We start from the raw sequence: 26,978 nt of genomic DNA on the forward strand, positions 1-26,978 counted from the left end.
CTCCCCAACATGAGACTGGGTGGGGATGGGGAGAGAGAAGTGGGGAATGGAGGGGAAGGTGCTTGGGGAATTCCTTTGTCCAGGGTGTCCCATCTAGCCTTCTGGCCCTTTGGAACCCTTTCTGCGCTTTGCTGGTGGCTCCTGAGCACGGCGGGATTGGCGCAGGTCGGCAATGAACAGCACCTATAGGAGGGTGGAGTCTGTGTGGGGAGGAGGGTACACTGGGGTCAGGGCTGGTGGGACTAGTTACAGTGTTGGGAGGTGGAAGAGTCCTCGGGGAACAGGGCCGAAGGCAATGAGAGTCCACTGGGGTTGGGACAGGGGTGGCTGGAGAGTCCTTTAGGGCCACCTGGGGCGGTGGTGGTAGAAGAGTCCACTGGGTCTGGGCTGGAGGAGAGGAAATCTAGGTACACTCACCGCTTGGGCCCAGCCAGCATAAGGTCCCCACAGCCTCCGGAAAAAGTTTCCTAAATCAGAAGTGATGAGACTAAGTTATCTGACCCCTTCTGTGACCCATCAACAGAGGCAGGGTCTGAGGGAGAGGTGACTAAGAGAGACAGAAGTTTCTACCATCCCAGCCCACTGCCAGCCCCTGTAGCCCACTTTCCTCACCCAGTTCCCTGTTGGTCTGGGGACTCGGTCCCTTCGCCTGGGACGTGGTAGGGTGCCAGCTGTAGTCACGTTGGGCAATCTGCCACATATGGACATCCACGGGCACAGCCTGGGGCTTGTCTAGGGCCATCAGGCAGATGCAGTCGGCCACCTTTGACAGACACAGAATGAGCCCTTGTGGAAGAAGGGCAGCATCTGGCCAGCATCTTGCTTACAGCCCCAAAGCCAGCTGCTTTCTCCTTCACTCTGGGGTTACTGTTGTTCTATATTCTCAATCAATAGATACTATCTATGAATACACTTTTTTTTTTTTTGAGATGGAGTCTCACTCTGTTGCACAGGCTGGAGTGCACTGGTGCAATCTTGGCTCACGGCAACCTCCACCTCCCAGGTTCAAGCAATTCTCCTACCTCAGCCTCCCAAGTAGCTGGGATTACAGGCATGCGCCATCACGTGTGGCTAATTTTTGTGTTTTTAGTAGAGATGCGGTTTCACCATGTTGGCCAGCCTGGTCTTGAACTCCTGACCTCAAGTGATCCGTCCACCTTGGCCTCCCAAAGTGCTGGGATTACAGGCGTGAGCCACCATGCCCGGCCTATGAATACACTGAAATTGCTGTAATAAGAGCTGCTGCCGGGCGCAGTGGCTCACGCTTGTAATCCCAGCACTTTGGGAGGCCGAGGCGGGTGGATCACGAGGTTAGGAGATCGAGACCACAGTGAAACCCCGTCTCTACTAAAAATACAAAAAAAGTTAGCCGGGCATGGTGGTGGGCGCCTGTAGTCCCAGCTACTCGGAGAGGCTGAGGCAGGAGAATGGCGTGAACCCGGGAGGCGGAGCTTGCAGTGAGCCGAGATTGCGCCACTGCACTCCAGCCTGGGCGACAGAGCAAGACTCCATCTAAAAAAAAAAAAAAAAAAAAAAGAGCTGCTACTAGGTGAACACCTATGTGGGCCAGGTTCTTATCATAACCTGGGAAGAAGGTATTACCACACCCATTTTACAGACAAGAAAACTGAGGCTTTGAAAAGTGAAGTGACCTGGCCAAAGTCACATGGCTGGGAACAGGCAGAACCAAGATTTAATGTTAGGCTGTAGTCCAAAGCCCATCAAAAAAAATTCTTTAAGCAAAAATTCATTTTTTAAACTACAGAGAAGTATAAAGAAAAAAAAAGGCTGGGTGCACTGGCTCACGCCTGTAATCCCAGCGCTTTGGGAGGCTGAGGCAGGTGGATCACGAGGTCAGATCGAGACCATCCTGGCCCAACATGGCGAAACCCCATCTCTACTAAAAATACAAAAATTAGCTGGGTGTGGTGGCGCATGCCTGTAATCCCAGCTAATCTGGAGGCTGAGGCAGGAGAATCGCTTGAACCCGGGAGGCGGAGGTTGCAGTGAGCCGAGATTGTACCACTGCACTCCAGCCTGGCAACAAAGCAAGACTCCATCTCAAAAAAAAAAAAAAAAAAAAAGACAAATGCCTAATTTCCAGTCATCTTATTGCCAGTTAACCCTATTGATATTAAGCAAAAAGTTTTGTCAGTACATGTCATTTTATGAAAGGAACAAAATGTGGCCGGGAGCAGTGGCTCATCCCTGTAATTCCAGCACTTTGGGAGGGCAAAGCAGGAACACTGCTTGAGGGCAAGAGTTTAAGACCAGCCTAGGCAACATTGTTAAGAGCCTGTTTCTACCAAAACAAACAAAAAACCGAAAAGGAGAAATATCTTCCCGTTTGTCTCCCCCAAGGAAACTATTATTTAGTTTCCTGTAATTTCCTTCTGGAAATTGCTGCATATATATAGCAGCATATATGTGTTGCATCTGAACAAATGGTCTTTCTAGAAATTCATTCAAAGGGCTATATCCTTTCCACTCTTTCTGCACTCTACTTTTTTCTCTCGTAAAACATCTACTTATATCCTTTCTCCTTCCTGCTCTGCCTCCGGAAGCCAAGCCTCCACCCAGCTCCCAGGCTTGGCTCATTTCCTGCTCTCCTCTTAGTGTCAGTAGAGAGGGCAGCTCCTACCCCCTGGGGCCTCACCTTGGTGCCCACTCCAGGCAGGGTGCAGAGGGCCTTGTGGGCCTCCTCATATGAGGCCTCTCGTAGCTGCTGCAGCCAGGCTAGCCCGCCCTGTTCTTCCAGGATGGCTCGGGCACTGGCACTCACATAGCGGGCACGATAGCCCAGGCCCAGCTTCCTGAGATGAGCCTCCACCTCTGGCCCTGTGGGGAATGAGGAGGAGAGCAGGCATCAGGCATCTTCAAGTTCTTCCTGTCCTTCGGCTAGTAAGTGAGCTCTCTACCTCACAAGAGTGCTTTTCCTAAGTATCCCTCCTACCTCCCCACACTCTATGGGATAGTGGACACTTTTATGTACAAGGGAAAGGGTTGAGGCCTGGGTCCTGTCCCTGTACACATTTTCTGAGCACCTACTATGAATTGGCCCCTGGAGCCCAAGTCTAGTCCAGGGACTGACGACTTGCTGCCCTTGAGGAGCTCCCCAACTGAGTTCCTTAACCTTTCCAAAAGAGTGTTCACATTCATGATCTAAAAAAATAACCACAATACAGCAACAGCTTCTGTGATCAAGTGCTAGGCAACATGCTTCAGATATAGTATCATGCTTACTTTTCCCAAGAACCCCACTGACAGTACTTCTGTTTTCCTATTTTACACGTGGAGAAAATGAGGGCTTAGAAGAGGTTAACTTACTTAAGAAAGGACATGGGGGAGATAAGATCTTGCACCTAGGTCTGGGACACCAAGACCTGTGCTTTTTCTTTTTTTGACACAGGGTCTTGCTCTGTCATCCAGGCTGGAATGCAGTGGCACAATCTCAGTTCACTACAGCCTTGACCTCCTAGGCTCAAGCGATCCTCCCATCTCAGCCTCCTGAGTAGCTGAGACTACAGGCTTATGCCACCATGCCTGGCTAATTTGGTTTATTTTTTGTAGAGATGAGGTCTCACTATGTTGCCCAGGCTGGTCTCAAACTCCTGGGCTCAAGCCATCCTCCCACCTTGGGCTCCCAAAGTGCTGAAATTACCAACATGAGCTACCCCACCTGGCTAACGCCATGCTCTTAACCCATTACACCACGCTGCCTCATGACTGCTTTATTCACCCCCAAAGCCCTTCTAGATAGAAACTGTTATTCCCATTCTACAAACAAGCTAAGAGAAGCCGGGAGAGGTGAATGACTTTCTTGAGGTCTTACGACTAACTAAGCCAGGAGCTGAGACTCAAGAACAGGTTTCTTTTTTTTTTTTTTTTTTTGAGAAGGAGTCTCGCTCTGTCGCCCAGGCTGGAGTGCAGTGGCGCAATCTCAGCTCACTGCAAGCTTCGCCTCCCGGGTTCACGCCATTCTCCTGCCTCAGCCTCCCGAGTAGCTGGGACTACAGGTGTCCGCCACCACGCCCGGCTAATTTTTTTTGTATTTTTAGTAGAGACGGGGTTTCACCGTGTTAGCCAGGATGGTCTTGATCTCCTGACCTTGTGATCCGCCTGCCTCGGCCTCCCAAAGTGCTGGGATTACAAGAGTGAGCCACTGTGTCCGGCCAGGTTTCTTTTATTTTTTTTTTTTTTTTTGAGACAGAGTCTCGCCCTGTCGCCCAGGCTGGAGTGCAATGGCATGATCTCAGCTCACTGCAACCTCTGCTTCCCAGGTTCAAGTGATTCTCCCGCCTCAGCCTCCTGAGTAGCTGGGATTACAGGTACCCAACACCACACCCAGCTAATTTTTAGTAGAGAGGGGGTTTCACCAGGTTGGCCAGTCTGGTCTCAAACTCCTGACCTCAGGTGCTCCACCTGCCTCAGCCTCCCAAAGTGTTGGGATTACAGGCATGAGCCACCGTGCCTGGCCCAGGTTTCTTTTTGTTTGTTTGAGATGAAGTCACACTCTGTCACCCAGGCTGGAGTGCTGTGGTGTGATCTTGGTTCACTGGAGCCTCCTGCTCCCGGGTTCAAGTAATTCTCCTGCCTCACCCTCTGGAGTAGCTGGGATTATAGGTGCCTGCCATCACGCCGGACTAATTTTTGTATTTTTAGTAGATATGGGGTTTCGCCATGTTGGCCAGGCTGGTCTTGAACTCCTGACCTCAGATGATCTGCCTGCCTCGACCTCCCAAAGTGTTGGGATTACAGGCGTGAGCCACCACATCTGGCCAGGAATGGGTTTCTAAGCACCAAAAACATTCTCCTGTTCTGAGGCAGTCTGTCTCTTTGCTATGCAGTTCCCAAGCACTTGTCCTAGCTTGGTTCTCACATCTGCCAATTGATATACTTGCCTCTGTAAAACATTTGCCTTACAGGGCTACTATGAAGAACACACGTGTCCTTAGATGCAAAACTGTCCCGTTCACTACAATGATACCAGCTTGAATTTTTTTTTTTTTTTTTGAGACAGAGTCTCGCTCTGTTGCCCAGGCTGGAGACAGGGTTTCACTGTGTTAGCCAGGTGTGAGCCACCACGCCCGGCTGATACCAGCTTGAATTTTACATATACTTCCTGTGTGCCAAACACTGTGCTAGGTGCAGTATGTATATTCCTTTCTTCAACCCTCATGACAACTCCAATAATAGCATAGGTAGGTGCTATTATTATTCTGTTTCACAGATGAAGAAACTTTAGTACAGAGATGCTAAATAATGTGCCCAAGTGAAAGTTGAGGTTCAGAACCAGGCATGGGTCTGTCCTCAGAATGCATGCTCTTAACCCCAAACTACTGTACATTGTATACAGATGTTTTTCTGATTAGGCATTGAACCCATTGGGCAAAAAGCACAGACCAGTGAGGTGCTGACATTTTAGCAATGCATAGGAAGGATGAGTAACGAGTTGACTAGACCAGGCAGGGCGGTTCTGGATGGGGGAAGTGTTTGGGAAGGCAGGAAGCCTTGAGAAGGTAACCAGGGGAGAAATGAACAGATCTTGAAGGCTGATGGAGGGCCTGGGGGCAGGGGACCCACCTACTCACCAGCCAGGGCCTGCAAGCTGGGGAAGCCATGGTAGGTGACATCATCAAGCTGGATGAGCCGAGGTCCAAAAGCCTGGCACAGCCGCTCCACCATGCCAGTGATGCGGGCGATGTTGTTGTTGGAGGAACAGATAAAAGAGAAAAGGCATTCGATGGGGTCTTGTCGCAGCAGTCGCACACCTGGAGACCAGAAATGCAGGGGGTAGGAGAGGTACCTGCTGTTGGGTGTGGCCTCTTCCCACCCACAGGTCAGATCCTAGGTACCAAAACTCCAGGAGAATCCCAGGAGAATGAGAGTCAGTACCGTTAGAAAAAGCAACACCAGGCCGGGCATGGTGGCTCACGCTTGTAATCCCAGCACTTTGGGAGGCCGAGGCGGGCAGATCACGAGGTCAGGAGATCGAGACCACGGTCAAACCCCGTCTCTACTAAAAATACAAAAAAATTAGCCGGGCGTGGTGGCGGGCGCCTGTAGTCCCAGCTACTCGGAGAGGCTGAGGCAGGAAAATGGCGTGAACCCGGAAGGCGGAGCTTTCAGTGAGCCAAGATCGTGTCACTGCACTCCAGCCTGGGCGACAGAGCAAGACTCCGTCTCAAAAAAAAAAAAAAAAAAAAGAAAAGAAAAAGCAACACCAGACCTCTCATTCCTCATACCATCTTGTGAGGGCTGCATTACCATCCCATTCCACAGATAAAGAGGCCACAATGTAAGCTCTATGAGGACCGGCATTTGGGTCCGTTTTGTTCACTGGTGTATCCCCAGTCACACAGCAGATGCTTTGTATATATTTACAGAATGAATGAAATCACTTGCCCTAGGTCACACAACCAGGAATGGGCTCAAAATCCTTGTCACTTCACTATGGTGATTAGCAGGATAATAATAATGGTAATAATACTTACTACGTGCCTGCATTATTCTAAGCAGTTTACATGTATTAGTTCCTTAAATCCTCATAAAAGCCTATGAAGTAGATATAATCCCCATTTTACAGGTGGTAAAACTGAGTCATAGACAAGTGACTTATGTCCAAGAACCCTAACCTCAGCCCAGGTCCTGTATTCACCTTGGAATTTCTGAGCCACCTCTTGGAAGTGGGAGTCCATGGAACCCCAGTGGTGATACAGTTGAGCCAGGGTGACATCTAGCTGGAAGTACTTGCGCACGGCGTCCAGCTCATCTGGTGTGGGCCTGCTAGCCTGGCTCTTGTCTCCTCGGTACACAGTGCAGTGGAGCTGCTCCTCAGTCTGAGTCAGTGTCCATACTTGATCCGCTAGTACACCACTCCAGTGTGCAGGACTTTGCTCCCTCCACCTGAGCCCAAGGCACACGACAACTCTGGCACTCAATTTCCTTTCTTGCACCCTTTGGGGTCCCTCCTATCCTACAATATCTCCATGTACAAAACTAATACAAGTAGGCCGGGCGCGGTGGCTCACGCTTGTAATCCCAGCACTTTGGGAGGCCGAGGCGGGCGGATCATGAGGTCAGGAGATCGAGACCACGGTGAAACCCCCGTCTCTACTAAAAATACAAAAAAAAATTAGCCGGGCGTGGTGGCGGGCGCCTGTAGTCCCAGCTACTCGGAGAGGCTGAGGCAGGAGAATGGCGTGAACCCGGGAGGCGGAGCTTGCAGTGAGCCGAGATTGCGCCACTGCACTCCAGCCTGGGGGAGAGAGCAAGACTCCGTCTCAAAAAACAAACAAACAAACAAACAAAACAAAACAAAACAAACAAACAAACAAAAAAACAAAAAAACTAATACAAGTAAAGTGCTATCTTCCAGTCTGGGCAACATGGCGAAACCTCACCTCTACAAAAAATACAAAAATTTAGCCGGGCATGGCGCACACCTGTAGTCCCAGCTACTCGGGAGGCTGCGCCCGGGGGGGTCGAGGCTGGAATGGGCCTCTCTGCATTCCTACCTAAGCAATAGAGTGAGACTCTGTCTCAAAAACAGAAAAATAAGTGCTATTATCTTCTGCATCGGTTATACAGATGGATCCTTACAATATCACTGCACAGACATATAAAGGGTAACAGTCTGGCTACCCGTGCTTGTTTCCTCTTTTGTATCCCGGGGTTTCTTCCGTCATCCCCCAAATTCCTTTGTACCCCATGCCAGGCAGTGCTGAGGCGGCAAGAGCCAGTCCCAGGGGACAGGCTTCTCAGGCTGTCACTCACCGGAAGGACTGTCCAGAAGGCAGAACCAGGTCCAGGCGCAGCTCAGAGCGAGGGCACGGGATGGAGGCCCACAGGGCAGGAGCAGAGGCTAGAGTACGATGCCCCATGCGCCTGGGCAGAAGCGCGCGGGCCGGCATTTTTACAGCAGGCACTGCCCCATAGTAGCCCCGCCCACCCAGAACCAGGCCTCGTCGGCGCCCAAAGACCCCGCCCAGACAAGGACCACGCCCCTTAAGGCCTCGCCCACAGGGTCCTGTTTAACAACCTTCCCTATTTCACTTAATTCCTCCACCTCCTGCATGCCTCGCCCTTTGCGGGTCATCAAAGCCCCGCTTCGTGCCCCAATCCTCCGGCTTTCCTGAGGTGTAGGTCCCGCCCCCTCCTTGCGACTTATCCTCTCCCGCCCCCAGAGCCTCTGGGCGCGCACAGCTGTGTTCTTCTGGGTTCTCCAGGGGCAGACCACACCACCACCGGAAGTAGGGCTCAATCACCGCTCATTTGACCTAGAGGTAGCCAATCCGAGGAGGAGGTGGGAGGCGCCAATGAGAAATCAGGGTGGGCGGGCCGTTCCCAGGCGCCCGCGCGGTTGGCGCGCACTGGGCTCTCGGCCCACTGTTCGCCTTTCCCCCTCCGGGATTATCTGCACTTCGGGAGCTAATGAGTTCCATCCGGGCGCCCTGCGGTTCCTCAGGGCTGTCCGTCTTCAGAGCCACGTCCTTCCCCAGCCTGTCCTCCGAGAGCCGTTCTCCCCCGAGCCTTTCCAGTTTTAGGCGTTCGCCCTCCTTGGGCCGCCTCCCACGAACCCTATCTTCACCAAGAACTGGAGCGAACACAGCTCCGGCCCCAGAGCCCTCGGGAAGTGTCTCCAGAGTATTATTCTCTTCTGCGCCCGCCCGCTAAGCTTGTCCCATTCAAGGCCTTTAGGCGTCCTCTGAGACCTCAGGACTTCAGAGGCCTCTCCTCGGATTGTCGTCCCGCCGGCCGCCACAGCTGCTGCCTGCCATCTTGGGCATTCCTTCCATACTCATCTGCTCATGCTTTCCTCGGAATGGGGCGTGTGCCGGGGATTTGTCTGGGGCTGGGCCCAGAAGCCCATCAGGTTGAGTCCAAGTCCCAGTGTGTGGCCCTGAGGCAGCCTGCCTTCTAGTCGCCTGGAGCAGGAGGATGGATTATTTAATGTCTTCCCTTCTGGAGGATGACGTGAAAAAGCAGGGAGCTAGGAAACATGAACTTTATCTGGGCCATTCTCACCTTCTAGCATAGGGATTTGGGGTTGCTGTATCTTAACTATCAGGCTGCAAGTTTTTTTTCTTTGAGACGGAGTCTCACTCTGTCGCCTAGGCTGGAGTGTGATGGCGGGATCTCGGCTCACTGCAACCTCCGCCTCCCGGGTTCAAGCGATTCTCCTGCCTCAGCCCCCCGAGTAGCTGGGACTACAGGTGCGCACCACCACGCCCAGCTAATTTTTGTATTTTTAGTAGAGACGGGGTTTCACCATGTTGGTCAGGATGGTCTCGATCTCTTGACCTCGTGATCCAGCCGCCTTGGCCTCTTAAAGTGTTGGGATTACAGGCGTGATCCACTGCACCTCGCCCAGACTGCAAGTTCTTTAAGAGCAACATCTGCAGCGGATTGACCCTTGTGTCCCAGCCAGAGACCTAGCGGAGTGTACCGTGAGCATGGAATCAACATCAGACCAACGTCATCATTGTCTCAGTGCCGCTCCTCAGTGGCTGCAAGGCATGGGCCACCCCTTCTTCCTGTGACTGTTCCTATCTGTAGGCATGCCACCCCACAGGCGCCTAGCACTTGGAAGGCATTCCTTCAATAAATGTCGGTGGAGTCTGAAAAGAAGGTGCTGAGGTTGGGGGTGAGCAAAGAGCAACCTCTCCATCGCCTGCTCTAGTCTCTGGTTAAGCAGTGGGGAAGGTCTCAGCTGTAGTGATGCTGAAACACTTGGGCCATGCCACTGGCAAAGGACTTGAGGCCTCTGAGGGCCAAGAAGGAATCGATAGTTGACTCTTCCCCTGGCAGTTCAGCACACTGGTTAAGAGCCAGCTTTGCAAACAGACCTGGGTTCCAATTCTAGCTGTGCACCTTCCTAGTTGTAGGAACTTAGGCAAGATAATTTTTTGAAACCTCAGCATCTTTGTGGAGATAACCAGCCTATTATTAAACTACCCTATAGTTATTGCAAGGATTACACAAAGCTGAATGTCTAAAGGTGCTTAGCACAGGGCCTGCCACTCACTCCATGCATGGGCCAACGGGGGCTCTCTTTGCTGTGTCTTATGAAATGTAGCATGCACAGCAGTCAGCAACCACTTGGGCCCAATTATGTATCATCCCTGGGGCACAGAACCTCCCTTTGTATCCCCTTTGCCCTGGCAAGGGGCAAGAACAAAGAATTCTACATAGACAGTTTATTTTCTAAGAATCAATATATTTTCTTCCTTTGAAATAAATACAAACCAGTTTGAAAGGTGGGGGAATCTATGGGAAAGAGAAGGGAAATGGGGACAGCCCCCAGTCTTTTTTTTTTTTTTTTTTTTAGTACCAAATGACTCTGGCGCGACCCGGAAACGCAGTTACAAATGAGAATAATTTAAATTCTCCGATAATTACAGTATTTACAACAGCAGGGGAGGGAGTCACCTAGTGCCCCTCTTCCAGGCTGGACAGATGCCCGCTCACCTCACCACCGGTAGGGGCCTCAGGCCTCTAGGCAGTTGTGGATTCTCCTGGCATGAGCAGGTAGAGGTGGTGGGATGGCCTGTTTTACGCAGTGTCCTAACTTTGGCCCACCACTCCGCCCTACAATGCTGTGAGGTCTCTGGAGCTCTTTCTGACCTGTGGGCCCTCCCTCTCCTTGCGCTGAACTGTCATTGGCCCTTGGAGTGTTCTGTACAGTCCAGCTGCACTTAGGGCAGGAGGGACCTCCCCCACCCAGCTTCCCCTGAGACTGGCCCCAAGACCAGAAATGAGTCAGTGCAGAGGCCGGTGCCACTCCAGGACAGTGAGCAAAGGGGAGGAGAGAGGTCACAGGGCACTATAGGTTGGGCTGTGTTGAGCAGTATCAATCGCTATCGCTGGTCTCACTGCTCTGCTCGCCTTGCACCTTGCTGCGGTGCTGCAGAGCCCTGTGGTAGGCGATCTGTACTGACTTGCGGATGTTGGACTTGCGGCCCTCCAGCATCTTCTCCTTGTCTAGGTCCTGGTTCACACCCAGAGGAACCAGCTTGGTCCTGGGCAGCCACTGCCTATAGGATAAGGTGAAGATCAAATAAATCATCTCAGGGAGAACAAGGACCAGCCTTCCTCCTCTATTCACTCAAACACACCGCCCAAGCACCCACTCTGGCCAGACTCTGTGATGGTCCCTGCCCTCAAATGACTGCTCATGGTCTAGAGATGAAAGAGCCCAGTCAACAGTTACACTGTGTGGTGGTGGTGGGAGGGTAATCACAGGGTATTTATGAGTACAAAAAGGAGGCACCCTGACCTCACCAGAAATAGCTACCCTGTGCCATAGGTCTAGGCAGACTACTGACATTGAATATCCTCTGCAGACAATTAACAAAAAGACTACATGTGTAAATGTGACAGAACAGGGATTCAGAGTTATGCCTGCTTTATCCTCATTCTGTCACTGTGGAGGCAGAGGTGGGAAAACTAAGTCTAGAAGCCATCTGAGTCTGGGTGGGATCCATCTCTATATTTGTCATAAGTATCTGATGGTTCTTTGGTTTCTAGCTACAGCTGTGTCCACTAGCGCCCACTCAGCCTCTCAGATACATGGTCGACACAACCCTTTTGCTCAAAAAACTGTTCTATGTCCCTCCCCTACTGACTTGTGATAGCCCAGTCTGCCTGTTGCTGGAGCTTCCTGGCAGTCTGCCCCCATACCACACAGGGCTGCATCTGTGGCTGTGAGTCACACCAAACGCTCCACTCCTTACCAGGTTCGCTTGTTGTCAAAGAAGAGGACGAGGTAGAGATGCTCTCGGGCTTCCTGGGTCATCTGCTCCCCAAGTTTCAGCACCTCCAGTGGGGGCACAGGGATGGGAACCCCATGGTGGAACATACCTTCTCGGGGCATCTTTGGATCAATGATCTGAGGGTATAATAAGAGCCCAGTTTGGTTCAGTCCACATCCTCCCAAGGCTTTTCCTCCACAAGAACTTAGAAAGTATGTCTGAAGTGGGGACAGAGAGGGTATCATGCTACTAGAACTGCAATGCTGACCCTCGGCTTCTTTCCACGCTAAATGATTTCAGAGCCCAAGGAGCAAACAGAAGGAAAGGGGAGAAATGGAGAGACTGAGTGGGAGCCTCTAAGTGGTACTCAAGCTGTATCTGCCCACCAGTCTACCTTACCAAGAAACTCTGTGCCCCACAGCTCAGCAGGGAGTAGGAAAAGTCTGCTAACTGTGAATCTGTATTCTGAGATCGGAAAGCAAGAGGCATAATAACAGAAGCGGAGCATACCAGAGCTGGGTATGATGGATACCCTCGGCATTTGGCCCACACGAGGTCCAGAGCATCCAGCGGGGAGTCCTCATCCTCTGACAGCCAGCCAGCTCCCCGGCCCAGACTCTTCCTTACCACTTCACAGGAATGGGGGAGAGGGGGTGGATCAGCAGCTGGGGGGCTGGCGAGACCCTGACACTGGGTCCCCAGCATCCCTGGCCTTGGGCAAGGGAACTTACTGCTGTGGCCCACGCCGCGGCCAGTGCCCACGGAGTAGGCCTCATTCTCAGTGCCTGAGGTATCCTCACTGCTGTCCTCTGGGAAAGTGCCCCGAGAGAAGGAGGGTTTGCCCCGGCCTTGTTTTGAGGGCGTTGTGCTGTGGACAAGACAATGGGAGCTCAGCTCAAAGGAGGGGAAGAATGGGGAATAGCATGGTATGTGCCCTCTGCTCTTAAAGCCCCCGGGGTCTAAGACTTTTGGAAAGCAGAGGCTATATAAGGAATTGCAAATTCAAACACCCACAGGGACTAGGCTGGTGACCTGAGGTGGGTTAGACTGAGCAGTGGCAGCAGGAGTGCATACTCTAATCATCACCTTAACCCAGGATGGTTCTCTCTGTTCTATTAATGGTAACACTGATTTATTTATTTAGCAGAGAACCTTGAGTTTGAGCCATCTTAATCTAGACTGAGATGGCTGCCACCCCACTTCCAACAGGGAAACCTAGAAAGGCCCAAGAGCCCTGGAAGGGCATCCCCTGAGGCTGGCCTTGATCTGGAGGGCTAGTACCTGGTCCGGTCTGAGGCAGCGCTGCTACTGCTACTGCTGCTGGACTCAGAGTCTGAGCTGCTCCGGGGAAGGCTGCAGTCATTACGGTATACCAAGAAACTCTTCTTCACTGGCTGGTTTCCACCGCTGAAGCCATTGGCTGGTAAGTCTTGGTTGAAGGGAAGGGGAGGAGGGAAGGAACCGGTCAGGAAGATGTAGATCAGAGATGACATGGAGGTAAGAGGGACTTGGAGCTTGGGTTCCCCTTCTGTGCTGGAAAATTCCTCCAACCTTGGCCAGTAGAGCTAGCTCTGGGCAGTGTCTACCACAGTTGGCCACAGCCCTGCTCCACCCCTTGCTTCCCTTGGCAGTTACTGGCTTTAGGACACAAATGGCTTAAAGGGCAGGAGATCCCCAAGGAAGGTGAGAAGAGAAAAGGTAAAGTGATACAATGGAGGCAGGGGGCCCTGGGTGGGACTCTAGCTGGGTCATAGTGTCTCTGGGCCTCAGTTTTCCCAACTGTAAGATGAGTGAGTGGAGTTAAAGGATTCCTAAGGGCCCTTCTAGCTCTCTCTTTCATGGGCAAATAAAGGGGTAACTGGGAGTATGCTGGGAAGAATGGCAGCTTTGCTCACTCTCTTGGGGGGCTGGGTGATGGTAAGGCTCACCCATTGGGGGGTCTTCTGTGGACTTATCACTGTCGCTGTCTGAGCTTGAACTGGGCCGGGGGCTCCTACCCCGCTTGCGCTGACGCAGGGAACTCATGATGGGGAGCTGGGGGGGCCCCACAGGACTGCCTCCGTGGCTGGGGGTCATCTGGCTCTCCCGGTTTTTGGGGGGCCGGCCCGGCCTCTTGGGCGGTCCAGCTGTCTTCGGGTTCTTTTTGGAGAACAGAACTGAGGTTCTCCTGCCCACCTCATGTGCGGGGGTTGAGGACATGTTGGGACCCAGGCCTGGAGCAGAGAAAGAAAGAAGGAGAGTTGGTGAGGGGCCTGATTTGAGAAGAGTAGATATCCAGGGTCATGCCCTGGGTATATAGGACCATTACTCCAGCTAAAGTTGGGGAGATCATTTTAGGGGCTTGGAGTTTGGAACATTAACTCTTATACAAATAGCCAGAGAGGCAGCTAAGAGGCCCCCGATTGGGGAATGAGGGAGAAAGTACAGCTAGCTGTGTAGGAGGGACCTCTGCCTGGGGAATGGCAGGGGTTGAGTGTGTGCTGCAGAGCCAAAGTCTGACTTGCTTTGGGGTCCACCTTGCCATGAGATTCAGACCTTTGCTTGTCTCCTGGCTGCTGCTCTCCTCTGCCGCACTATCTGTCTGCCCATCCTTGTCACAGGCTGCCGGGTGGGGTGTCAGACTGCCCCGGCTCGAGGGGCCATGCCGCTCAGGGCCATCACGTCCAGTCTCTCGCTGATGGGCAAGCTTCCGCCGCAGTGCCGTCATCTCTTTCTTGATCATCTTCGCACGCCGTGAGCGGCCCACACTCTGCTTGCTGGCATTCACTTCGTCCAGCCGCTCCAGCAGCAGCTTCAGCTGCTCTTCCACTGGCAGGTGCTTCTGGTTCTCCAGCAAGACCAGCCGCTCTTCCTCGGCTGCTAGGGGTAGGGTTGGAGGGGAAAGGTCAGACTCAGGGCAGCCCTCAGGGCCCCTTGAACCTGGGCAGGCAGCAAGAAACCCACTCATCCCCCATCGGCTTCTCACCAGGAACAGCTGTAAAATAGCAGCACCAAGATGTGGAATGGCGGGCACTGCTATCCATTCACCCAGTCTGGCTTCTTGGGGAGCATTCCTGGGGATAGCTTGCCACTAGCTGCTTTCTGCCTACACTGCCTGCTCCCAGGAGGGGACTTTTGGAAAGCTGTCCATCCCTGGCATTGGCCTCTTATATGTGTGTGTGACATATCACCCACCATCTTCAGTGTGGTGTGTGGCCTCATCTCCAGCCAGGCTGTGGGGGATATGCATGCCCGTCTCAAAGTCAATGCCCATTTTTTCTGCCTGGCGCCGGGCCTGGCGGAGCACAGCACCACCCTGCTCACGAAGCCGCACTGCTGCCCGGTAGAAGATGGTGTCCTTGGCGTTATACTTGAGGCAGTTGCTGACGATGAGGTTGAAGTCCTCCTCAAAATCATCAAAATTCAGGTAGCGGTAAGCCTCCAAGTTCTGCTTCATGGTGAAAAAGTCCATGGGCTTTTTGATGTGGTCTAGGTAGTCAGGTACCTGGGAGGGCAGGGCAGGTTTGTTTTAAGTGGAGATATCCTCCTCATTGCCCCGAACCCTGCTCCTAACAAGCCCCCCTGAAATACATCCAGCAACCTCCTCCCACCACAGTTAGAGGCAGGCATATAGCACAGGGGAAAGGAAAGCTGGATTCTGGTCCTGACTTTACCAGTCACAAGCTGTGTGACTTTGGCAAGTCTCTTCACCTCTCTGGGCCTACTTTTCCTCTCCTGGAAAATGATGAAAGTAGAGCCAAATATACTTTCTATACCACATGAGGCTTTAGTAAGAAAATGGCTTGGGGACTCCTCTGAAAATAAACACCACCTTGCATTCCTATAGCTCTTTTTACTTAACAGTAACTTATAAGGAGGCTGCTGCCTCAGGCCTCTCATTTTATACCTTTTAGAGAGAAGAGTCTGCCAGTCAGGACCTAGGGCTTCAGAGCTGGTTCTTTAGGTGCTGAGCCTTCTAAAGTCTCCGTTCTAGGGTTCAGCACCCCGAAAGTGTCTTCCTGCCCTGGGATTATTCATTTGGCAGACTCAGTCCCTGCCTCTGGGGAAGGAGTGCAGACTGCCTCCCATTCTGGGCCCTTGGGGTGTGACAGGGACAAGACAGAGTCCAGGTGATACATGTGGCTCCAGTTCATCCTGCCCCAGAGCCACCAGCCCCTCTCTTCAAGGTCCCCATCTAGTCCCTGGCCCAGACCTGCAGCAGGGGTCCAACTGGGAGAGGAACAGAGAGAAGGTGGAGTGAGGGGAAGGGATTCTTACTTCGTCCAATTCGGTTACCTCAGACAGAGGGACCGGCTCGCTGAAGATGTTGCCTGTGTCCTTCTCTTGGAGCTGCTCCAAGGTTTTGCGAAGGAGGATGAGGAAAGGGGTCAGCTGCATCTCCATGGCAATCTGCTGAACCTTGATCTAACACAGAAAAAGGCCTGATCAGCCAGGCCTCGGCCAGTTCAGTGGCAGAGAGGTCTGAGGATATGGTCCCAGCTGGCCTGGGAACCCGCCTTCTTTCCCACCCTCACAGCTGGGTGTACTCATACAGGTCTACCTTCTACGTGGCTCCACCCAGGGAAACTTGCACCAACAATTCTGGCTTCCCCCTTTCTTGAACTACCAGCACCAGCTACCTATGTCACGTAACTGAGGATTCTGTTCATACGCTCCCGTGACATTCTGTTTCCAGCAGAACTAAAAGCACACCGAGCACCAGGAGACCTGACTCCAGCGTCAGCCCTGCTGCTATCTGGCTGGAGGACACACACTTTTCCTTCTCCTGGGTCTATTTTTTTTTTTTTTTTTTTTGAGACAGAGTCTCGCTCTGTCGCCCAGGCTGGAGTGCAATGGCGCGATCTCGGCTCACTGCAAGCCCCTCCTCCCAGGTTCACACCATTCTCCTGCCTCAGCCTCCCGAGTAGCTGGGACTACAGGTGCCTGCCACCACGCCTGGCTAATTTTTTGTTTTTTCCTTTATAAAATAGGGCTGGCCCAGGAGCACTCACCGTCTCCCTTTTGAGTTTTTCCCGCTTGCGGATCAATTCCACCAGCAGCCGAGCTCGCTCCAAGTCATGCCGGAGCCGCTGCCAGGACTTGAGCTGTTCTTTAAGGGCCCAGTTCTTATCCTCAGAATCTCTCTGTAGAGGCAAAAGGAAGATCAGGGGATGATTAGAAAGCCAGAGGAAAGGTCAACAGGGAGAAGAGAGCCCAGGAAACTCAGGTCAAGCCAAAAAAGGGGGCACAGTAATTTATTGGTAGTGCCTCAATCAGTGTGTCCCCAAGGCCTGGCAGAATAAATGCTTGGTCTGTGTTCGTTGAATGAATACATAAACACATAGGAACAACATCTTTTCATTGAGGATTCCATGCTGATCCTGGTTTGAGGGCTAGCTTAAAGGAGGAAAGAGTCAGGCCGGGCGCGGTGGCTCATGCTTGTAATCCCAGCACTTTGGGAGGCCGAGGCGGGCGGATCACGAAGTCAGGAGATCGAGACCACGGTGAAACCCCGTCTCTACTAAAAATACAAAAAATTAGCCAGGCGTGGTGGCGGGCGCCTGTAGTCCCAGCTACTCGGAGAGGCTGAGGCAGGAGAATGGCATGAACCCGGGAGGCGGAGCTTGGAGCTAGCAGTGAGCCGAGATTGTGCCACTGCACTCCAGCCTGGGTGACAGAGCGAGACTCCGTCTCAAAAAAAAAAAAAAAAAAAAAAAAAAAAAAAAGGGAGGAAAGAGTCTAAGCCCTCTGACACTGGAAACTACAGTTGCAAATTCTGGTTTTTGTCCCCTTGGCCCTAGTTCCCAGAGCCCACAGGGAACTGGACACAGTACCCCAACTTGGTCACAGTTCCTCTGAGACTGCAGGTGTGTCTGCAGGCGACGTAGCAATGGGACCCCATTCCGTGACTGCCTCTTCAGTGTCCAGTAGCTGTGCAGCCTCTGCATGAACTGGCTCTTCCTTTGGATGGTCAGGCGGTTGGTGATTTTACTAAGCCTGGGAGGCAGGAAACAAAGAGTAAAACCTGTTGGGCCCTGATTCTCTTAAGCAGAGCATGGGTCTCTGGCCAGCGAGAGTTCCTGAATGGGGATGAAGGGAGAGTATCTCTTATCCAAAAGGCCTGGGACTCTGGACTTAAGGCAAGGAAGAAAGAGTGGTGCCATCAGTGGTACCGTGGCAGACAGGAAACCAAGCTCCCAGCACTAAACCAGATCCCTAACCCTGTACATCAGGGATCAGGGACTTCTGCCCCTAAGACTGCTCTAGTCACTGCAGCCCAGAGTACTATTTGACTCTGGGAGCCCCACTGAGACTGAACCTTTGAAGGTTTTAAGATGAAGTACAACTGTACAGCAGAAATATATAGTAAATCAAATAAATGGCACAAGAGAACTAAAAAAAAACCCCTGGCCATCACAGCCCAAATGAGCGGCAGTAACCACTTCACAACTTCTTGAACTTCCCCTTCCCCGCTTTTCATTCTACTTGTTTCTTCATATTCAGACCATTTTTTCCATTGCTGCCAGTGGCAGTTCCATCCTCTTCCATCCCAACTTAACAAACCACACCGTCAAAATGAAGGGCAGTTCAAAACACCTGTTAGCTATGCCAGATAAAAGCTGACATTTCTGGCTTTTAATGTGAAAGTCAGGTGACCTGCTAAAGACAACTATCTGTTTTGAAAATATGTTCTTTTTAACTTCTATGCAGCTCCTGGGAAGATAGCCCAGCCCTGCCATTCCACTCCTGGGAAGAAGATAGCCCAGCCCTGCCATTCCACTCAGAAGGCTGCCAGTTCCTCTCCAGGAGGCTCCTTTCTCCCTCATCTGCCTGTCCACCGGCTCCCCACATACCTGTGTGGTGGGATGCAGGGCACTGACACCACAGGTGCTGCTGCCCGCTTCTCTGCCAGGATCTTCCGTGCCTTCTTCATTTTGATCCGGGACTTGGCCTTGGCCTTCTTGACTTTCTCTGAGCTCCAGCTCTTACCCTCATCCTCCTCCTCATCTTCATCCTCCTCACCCTCGCTGTGGGACAGGGCAGGCAGTCGGCGTGCTGAACCTGGAGGCGTGTGGATGTCGCAGTAGGCTGTCTTGCGGACACTGAAAGAGGTGCCGTTGGCGCCTGTCTCCCGCACAGGCTCCATCTTCATGTAAAGGCCAGCCTGCTGGGCGCACGTCACATGGAAAGCTGTGTAACAGTTGGCCTTGTGGCACTGGATGCAGGCCCCTGAGCCCCGCTGTTTGCAAATGTAGCAGGTGAGCTTCCAGCGAGCTGGTGGGATGTGCTCAATGCTGTCAATAGGCTCTAGGAAGACCGTGTTGGCGAAGCAGACCTCAGGGATCCACAAGGCACACACCACATGGGCCCAGCGCCCGTCATCTGTCTGCTTGAAGGCACCGCCCTTGTTGGGGCACAGGGCACAATCCACAGCACGAGAGGGTGACTGCAGGCAACGGCGGCACAGCCACTGGCCCTCAGGGATATAGGGGACACCGTAGCACTCCTGGTGCACGGCCAGGTTGCACATGTCACAGAAGAGGATGACATTGCTGTTCTGGCACTCACCATCATTGCAGATACAGCAAACAGCATCCTCGTCCACTAGCGCATTAGGGTCGCCTTTATTATGACTCTCAAAGTACGACTCCTTCTCCAGTCGGTCCATTAGGTACTCAAAGATCTCCTGCGGGATGGGACTTACACCCTCTGTCTTCCGACGCTCATTCATGATATCCAGCCAGATGTAGTCCTCCTCGTCCATGTCATACTCTACTTCCTCGTCCAGCTCCTCTGCAGACTTCTCAATGTACCTACGGTACACACAGGGAGCTCAGCATCACATGGTTGAGATTTCCCTCCCTTAAAGACGAGGGGTCATTTGCCACTGAGCAATTACTCTGTGCCTATGCCCTTCAGATGTGTTGTCTCATTTCATCCTCACCTTAACTCCAGATATTATAGGTACTATCATCATTTCTATTTTGCTGAAAAGGAAAGCTAAGGCTTGTGAGAAAGTGGTGGAGCTGGGATGTGAACCCAGGTCTGCCACTGCAAAGCTTATGTCCTAGCTGCTATATGTGACACCATCTTCTTGGGGTTGCAGAGGCTCAGCCAAGCCTCCTCTAAAAGGAGGAAGGTGGGGCAGCTAGTACCCCTTAGAGTGGTCCAGATGATGGTACGAAGAATCGGGGAAGAAGGAAGGTCATTGGATGTCATTGACAAATTACATATAAGTTGTTTTAGCACTGGTGGGCAGGGCCTCGACTAGAGCTGCCATGGGTCTTCTCTCAGCTGGTGTCAGCATCAGCTCAAGGCTCCGTCAAACTCTAGGTGCTATGTTTGTTCACTGGATAGCCTTGGGAGATAACAATTATAATAGCTAAGGTTTACTGAGGATTTACTATGAGCCAGGCATTGTGCGTTAACTATTACATTTATTCTTACCACAGCCATAAAATTAATATTCTTGTCCTCATTTTGTAGATGAGAAAACTTAAGCTTTGAGAAGTTAATCAAAACATAGATGGTTCACATAACAAGGGAGTGGCAGAGGCAGAGGCATTCAGCCTCCAGCCCAGTGCTCTTAATGTCCAACCTGTATCACTTACTGTGCCAACAGGCCTGGAATTGAGGGCTGCTCTCGGTGCTTGTCACACAGAGAAGGTGCTCCTTGCCTGCCATGCTATAGGTGGCCTAGACTCTGGCACTGTAAACTACAGGGTACAAAGGAAAGAATGGGGCTTTAGCTTCTAAGCAAACCAGATTTAAATCCTGCCTCTGCCATTTTGTGACTTTTAGGACATCACTGCTGTACTAAACCTCAGTTTTATTGATGATAGAAGGAGGATAATACTACCTACTCACAAATATACTGTCAGGATTATATGGAATTATAAAAATGAATAGGCTACAAACTCTTGGCCTTTACATTTATTTATATAGTACCTTGCCCGGTGCCTACTACCCCATCAGGCTCCAGCAACCCCCAGCAGGCCCATGGAAGGAAGTGTGAGCACCTTGGTGTAAAATGCCACCTAACCACTAAGTCATGTGTGACCACATATAGACGTGTGCAAATATGTACATTTATCTTTTTATTAAAAAGTTGTTTTAAAAAATGAATGAGCTAAGTCAAGTGGCACACAGCAGGCCCTAGAAAAACATTAGCTCCTGTTTCTCCTCTCATGTGGGAAACGGAACTTTGGCTGCTAGAGTGGGCTGGCACACACAGGCTCTGGAGCCACACTGCCTGGGTCCTAACAGAGAGCAAGTGAGCTAAGCTCCCTGAGCCTTGTTTGTTCATCTGTAAAGTGGTGATGCTAATCTGAACCTATTTCACACAGCTATTGTGAGCATTAAATGAGTTAATGCAGGTAAAGTGCTTAGGACAGTGCCTGGTGTGCAGCAAGCACTCGATAAATGTTAACTTATTAGTTTTTGTATGGCCTTTACCCACCTTCCTAGCATTATAGCTGTACATGTGTCTAACTCCTCCACTACATGATAGAAGTGGGGATTGTGTCTGATTCACCATACAGATACAGGCACTCATCACTGTTCATTTGAAAGGCATTTTGGGGGTGGAAGGGAGGAGAGAGACTGAAACATTGCAGGAAGCAGCTTCTTCCTTTTCAGCCCTTTACCTCTTCCCCAAGGTGACTGCAACCTCCCTATCTTTGAACAAGGGTATGACTCATGGATGGTGTGAACCATCTGGCTTCTTCCAAGCCTTGGCACTAGCTCTCTTCAGCACCAATTCTCACCCTTTTCTCTGCCATGACACACGTGACATTATGTGATGGTGCATAACACACTCCCACAGGCACCCAGATTACAGGCTGCAGTACAGATAAGGTAGGCTGCATGTCACGTATAATTCCTGGCACACCAGCTGACGTGCCGCCCTCTCTCTCCCCCTCAAGGAGGCATATCAGAATGCAAGCAAGAGAAAGTGATGCTATTAGAGAGATGACCTCAAATCTTCTCAATTTATATAAAAAGTAAATCATTTCCAAAACTTGGGCAGTTTTACCAACAGTGGTAACAAATTCCATGCAATACACATCTCAGTTGTTTGCAGTGTACCTGCTGAGAACTGCTCCCCTGAAGAACAGATCTTCAGAAAGAGTGAAAGAGTGAATCTAAGTGGAGGGAGGAAGAAAAGCAGCTGAATGAGCTGGGCTGGGCTGCCTGTTAGAGCAGAGAGAGCTCAAGGGTCATTGGGAGGGAGGGGAAGTCCAAAGAGGGGTCTGTGTGTTAGGAGTGGGGCAGAGGTGGGTAGGGCAGTCAGTGTGAACAGAAAAGAGAAAGACCGTGGAAAGCCAGAAGGAAGTGGAGTTGGACTGAAAAGATGAAAGAATGGGAGAGGAAGCGGGAGATGGGCTTAAACTCAAACAGTAGAGAGAAGAAAGTGCTACAGACCATATTGCTTGTTTACAGATTTGCTTTTAAAGAACTGAGGTTTAGGCCAGGCTCGGTGGCTCATGCCTGTAATCCCAGCACTTTGGGAGGCTGAGGCGGGTAGATCATGAGGTCAGGAGATCGAGACCATCCTGGCCAACATAGTGAAACCCCATCTCTACTAAAAACTCAAAAATTAACTGGGTGTGGTGGCGCGTGCCTGTAATCCCAGCTACTTGGGAGGCTGAGGCACGAGAATTGCTTGAACCCAGTGGAGGTTGCAGTGAGCTGAGATCGCGCCACTGCACTCCAGCCTGGCAATAGAGCGAGACTCCATCTCAAAAAAAAAAAAAAAGAATGGAGGTTTAACATCATGTGGACTGCACTTTTGGTAAAAAATGCTTTTCATATAAAAGCTTTTATGACAAATCCTCCTCAGAGATCAGGCCTTCTAATTAGCTGACAACAAACTTACACTCTTGGTAAATTAACTGATCAGAATGCCTTTTTTGCCTTGGATGCCAACTTTCAGAGAGGTTTTACACTTGGTTTTAGTGCCATCCTTCAGCCAGGATTTCTCCATGTAGTTTTGCCACCACACTGCCCCCCACATCCCTTCATCTTTTACCTCATGTTAAAGAAACGATTAAACGACAAAAATAAAAGGGCCACTGGAGGAGTATTAAATATTGCTTAAGTATAAAATATTGCTTAAACATGTTAAAGGACAGATGACAATAACAGAACAAATAGTGGGAGAATTACCTCTGCAGCTTTACAAAGTGCTTTTAGTACCTTATGAAATCAGTGATCCTAGTCTTCTATCTTTAGGGAGACAGAGAAATACTGTATCTGCTCTGCAGATGGGGTCCTTAAAACGCCTTAAGTTGGATGCATTTCTCAAGGTCATGCAGTAAGGAAATGGAGAGGGCCAGGAATCAGAAACAGGATATTTTGCCACAGTGGAAACAGTACAGCTATGGAGTCAGAGGGACCTGGGTTTGAATCCCAGTTCAGCTATCTACTGGCATGTGATTTTAGATAAGTCTGGCCAGGCACAGTGGCTCACGCCTGTAATCCCAGCACTTTGGGAGGCTGAGGTGGGTGGATCACTTGAGTCCAGGAATTCAAGACCAGCCTAGGCAACATGGTGAAACCCCAGCTCTACAAAAAATTAAAAAAACTAGCTGGGCATGGTGGCATGTGCCTGTAGTTGCAGCTACTCAGGAGGCTGAGTGGGAGGATCACTTAAGCACAGGAGGCAAAGTTGGGGTGAGCCAAGATCATGCCACTGCACTCCAGGCAGGGTGACAGAGCCAGGCCCTGTCTCAAAAAAAAAAAAAAAAAAAAAGATAAATCTGGCACCCTTTCTTGACCATAGTTTCCTCATCTGTGAAATGAGAAAAATACCTACCCGAGAGTTGAGAATAAAATAAAGGAGTGGCGTGTGGCACTGTAGAGTAAGTGCCACCATCAGTGGCGTACCATTCCACTCACTGCCCTGGCAAAATCAGTGTTCTTTCACTATTCTTTATTCCTGTCACTCTTCTATCTGTGCCTCTCACCTCTCTGGCTAGCGAGCCCTGCTTGACCAGTTTTCCAGAGCTGCAAGGTAGAGGTGGCCTTACCGGTAATAGGAAGTTGGCCGGGGTGGGGCATCAGGGGTGTCCTGTTCCAGCTCCCGATAGACCACCTCTGGCAGCTTGGGAGTGGTGCTTGCAGAAACACTGTGGTGGTGGTGATGGTTGGAGTCCTTGCGCTTCTCCTTATTCTTATGTTTGCCTGACTTGGGAGTAGCAGCTGGTGTCTCAGTGTTCTCCTTGTTGCTGCCATTCTCAGGGGCCTCCTCGGGGGCTTCCTCATCCTCTGACACCACATCCAGGTTGTCAAAGATGCTGATGCGGTGGACGCGGCCATGCAAGTCCACCTCCACCATGCGCTGGGCCTGTGCATAGCTCATCACCTCACGGCCTGGTGACTGTGAGACCTCTGAGGGGCTGGGTGACTGCTTGTTGGCTGGGCGTGACTGGCGCCCCTTCTTCTTGTGCTTGCGGAGTGGAGTCTGTTGTGGGGGTGGTGGGTTGTCGTGGTCATAGTGGTACAGGTGGTACTCAATACCACTGTAACTCTTGTAGACCTTTCGGCAGGTCTCCACCGGGCACTCGTATGGTGGCTTAGTCGCCCGCAAGTTGTGGCAGAAAGTCTTCACATCAAAGTCCACCCCCATGCTGTCACATCTAGAATACACAGATCAGTTACCATAGGCTGGGGATGAGTTCCTGGACATTTGCACCGGAGACCTCAGTCTTTCTAGTCCTCCCCCTCACTTGGAGTCACCAGGTTCTGACCAGCCTACCTCTACAGTGTCTCCAAATGCCATCTCCTCCACCATAGCCCAGCTCTGGGCCCTCATCACCTCTTGCCTGGTTATCCTGCCCTATGTCACAACTTCTCTAGCCCAATCTCACATCATGTAGGAGAATGATCTTTCTACCAGGTAGTAATGATCATGACAGTCTCTTCATTAAAAGCCTCCTGATGCTCCCCAGTTCCTTCAAGATAATATTCCAAATTCTCTATGATGCCATTCAAAGTGCTCCTTTCACTGTCTGGCCCTTGTCCTCCTTTCCAGATTCCTTTTACAAGTTACAGCTGTTTTTGTCTACACAGGGGAACCTGCCATTCCCTGAATGTTATAATCTCTCATTCCTGCAAAATGATCTCTATTTGGAATGCCCTCCATACTTTCTGATTGGTGGGCTCCTACTCATTCTTCAAAAAACCAGCTCAAATGTCACTTCTGACACAACTTCTCTGACTCTCCCATGGGGAGCTGTTTCCACAGCATTCCATTCTCACCTCTACCACAGCACCTGACATACTGAAAGTTGTCTCCCCTCTGGACTGGGAGCTGTGTAGTAAGGGCACCAGAGCCTATCCATCTCTGTATCCCCAGTACCTAGCATGCACTGGATATTCAGTTTTTGGCGAACGAATGAATGACCTGTTGAACGAATAGCTGAATGAGGGGATCACCAGATTGAGAGCTCAGATGGGATGAAGGCCATGTAGAAAGCTGAATGGGTGGCTAATGCTTTAGCGTTGGACTCCTGCAGAAATCACTGGATCACAGAAAGAATTCATTTACTTTTGAGGTCTTTATGGGGAGCCTGGCCCTGGGACTGGGTAAGAGATGTACTGTGAAACAAAGTGAAAACTGAGGTCGTTTAGTCAGTGACAGCAGCTTGTATTACATTTGAGCTCTTCACCCACTCACGCAACATCAACTGAGTGACTACCAAGTGCCAGGGCCCTAAGGGTACAAACACCAACACGACAATCTAGGCATGCTCAGCTCCACACTGGTCCGCAGGGGCCCTCCCTTCCCCCTCCCCAACATTCCTGGGTGAGTGTAGACAGCAGATGGCACCAGGCCTCAGGAAGCCCAGCTTGGTCAGAGGCTGCCCCAATTTCTCTCGGCCTAGTTGAGTTCAACAATTCAGCTAGGGGCTTGGCACCATCCCAGCCAGGGAGGACTATCATGAGCTCCCTGACAAAATAACCCCTCTTGGCCTCTCCACCTGTGCCTTAACCAGGCAAGTGGGCTGCTCCAGCTCCACTGTCAACGGCTCCTGACTTCCACATCAGTAACGCCACACGTCCAACTGCAACTCTTCTATTTCCTACCTGCCGCTGTGTCTTTAAACATTAAACCAACCGAAGCACAAACAAGCTCTCCTCTTTCCAAGCTGGGTCCCGGGTGAATGGCTCCCAAAGTAGCACAGCGAATCACTAATCTCCCCTTGGAACCCGGCAGCAGAGGCACAGGCGAGGGAAACGAGAACTTAGACCAGAAAGCCCGTTGGGAGGGCCCAAGGAGAATGGCGGCTGCATCTGCCCCTGAAGCTCAGGGGGCTGGAGGAAGTAGGGGGCGGGGGCCGGAGGGATAGGGCTGGGCCCCGGCAGTGCCCGCAGCCCACTCTCCGGATGCGGCGGCGTTTCCCCTTTGTGGAAGTGTAACAAGTGAAACAAGGCTCCTCGTTTGCCACTAGCCCGGGCAGCCCCGAAAGATACACTGCTGCCCCAGGATGCCTGCTGGGAAGCAATGCACTGTCAGTTCTCCCAGCTGGAGTTGCCAGAGAGGCTCCCGGGCCACGCGGCTCAGTGCGCGTCCCACGAACGTAGCCTACCCCTTCCCTGCCGGCCACTGCCGCCCTGGTCCCAGGCCCGCACTCACCGGCCACCTCGAGTCCGGGTTCATCGCCGGGGGCGCCCGCCGGGGCTCCGACCCCACTTGGGGAGGCCGGCGGGGAAGGTCGGGTCGGGAAGGGGGCGCCCCAACTCCGGAGACCGTAGACCTCGCCACCCCGGCCCCCTGCCGCCCCACGCTTTGGTCCCGGCTCCCCGGGATTCCTGAGCTGACCCCTGCTGCTCTTGGTCCCGCCGGCGCCCTGGGGTCTCAACTCCGTCGGCCGCCGCCCGTTTCGCGAGCCCCTAGGATGCCCGGTCTCGGGACCAGGCGCCGCTGGAACAATGGAGGCTCCCAGAGGCAGCGCGAGGACAGCGGCGGCGGAGACCGTGGCGGCAAAGGCTGTGGCAGCGGCGGCGGCAGCAGCGGCGGCGACGGCGTCTGCGCAGGGTAAACGTGGCTCCGCGGCGCTGCTGAGCTGCACTTTCGCCACGGATCCCCGCTCGCCCGCTGAGGCTCGAAAGACGTTCTCTGGATTCAGAAAGGACCCTGGACACCAGACAGGGCTTCTCTAACTCTTCCATCTTAGATTGGAGTTTCTGGAGACTGAAGTCACCGTACTCGGGATCTGGGGTCGTCGGGCGGTTTGTGGC

General features: G+C 51.8%; 2 protein-coding genes across 11 annotated transcripts; both read right to left on the reverse strand.

The window, feature by feature from the left end:
- Positions 1 to 15: 15 nt before the first annotated feature.
- OGG1 (8-oxoguanine DNA glycosylase) lies at positions 16 to 8,224 on the reverse strand. The gene is given in 8 exon segments (XM_063630413.1): positions 16 to 185; positions 188 to 200; positions 418 to 467; positions 613 to 763; positions 2,657 to 2,838; positions 5,592 to 5,771; positions 6,659 to 6,906; positions 7,777 to 8,224. Coding segments are annotated over 8 exon segments (1,053 nt in total). The 5' UTR covers positions 7,914 to 8,224; the 3' UTR covers positions 16 to 93.
- Positions 8,225 to 10,198: 1,974 nt separating this feature from the next.
- Positions 10,199 to 26,768, reverse strand: BRPF1 (bromodomain and PHD finger containing 1). Of its 10 annotated transcripts, none has more exons than XM_055258943.2 (14): positions 26,374 to 26,768; positions 23,765 to 24,373; positions 18,587 to 19,546; positions 17,567 to 17,729; positions 16,745 to 16,876; positions 16,011 to 16,157; positions 14,928 to 15,237; positions 14,289 to 14,609; positions 13,682 to 13,966; positions 13,035 to 13,182; positions 12,485 to 12,621; positions 12,264 to 12,382; positions 11,736 to 11,890; positions 10,199 to 11,036 (listed from the first exon to the last, which is right to left on the reverse strand). In XM_055258943.2, the coding sequence occupies exons 2-14, from the start codon at positions 24,361 to 24,363 to the stop codon at positions 10,853 to 10,855; spliced, it is 3,660 nt and encodes a 1,219-aa protein (XP_055114918.1). In that variant the 5' UTR covers positions 24,364 to 24,373; positions 26,374 to 26,768; the 3' UTR covers positions 10,199 to 10,852. The 10 variants fall into 10 exon arrangements, with proteins under 10 accessions (XP_055114918.1, XP_055114920.1, XP_055114919.1 ...); XM_055258945.2 differs by having other exon boundaries at positions 16,029 to 16,157; positions 26,374 to 26,764; XM_055258944.2 differs by having other exon boundaries at positions 14,289 to 14,612; positions 16,029 to 16,157; positions 26,374 to 26,516.
- Between the last annotated feature and the right edge of the window lie 210 nt (positions 26,769 to 26,978).

Source organism: Symphalangus syndactylus, chromosome 21, assembly GCF_028878055.3.
Source record: "Symphalangus syndactylus isolate Jambi chromosome 21, NHGRI_mSymSyn1-v2.1_pri, whole genome shotgun sequence".
Classification (NCBI taxonomy): Eukaryota; Metazoa; Chordata; class Mammalia; order Primates; family Hylobatidae; genus Symphalangus; species Symphalangus syndactylus.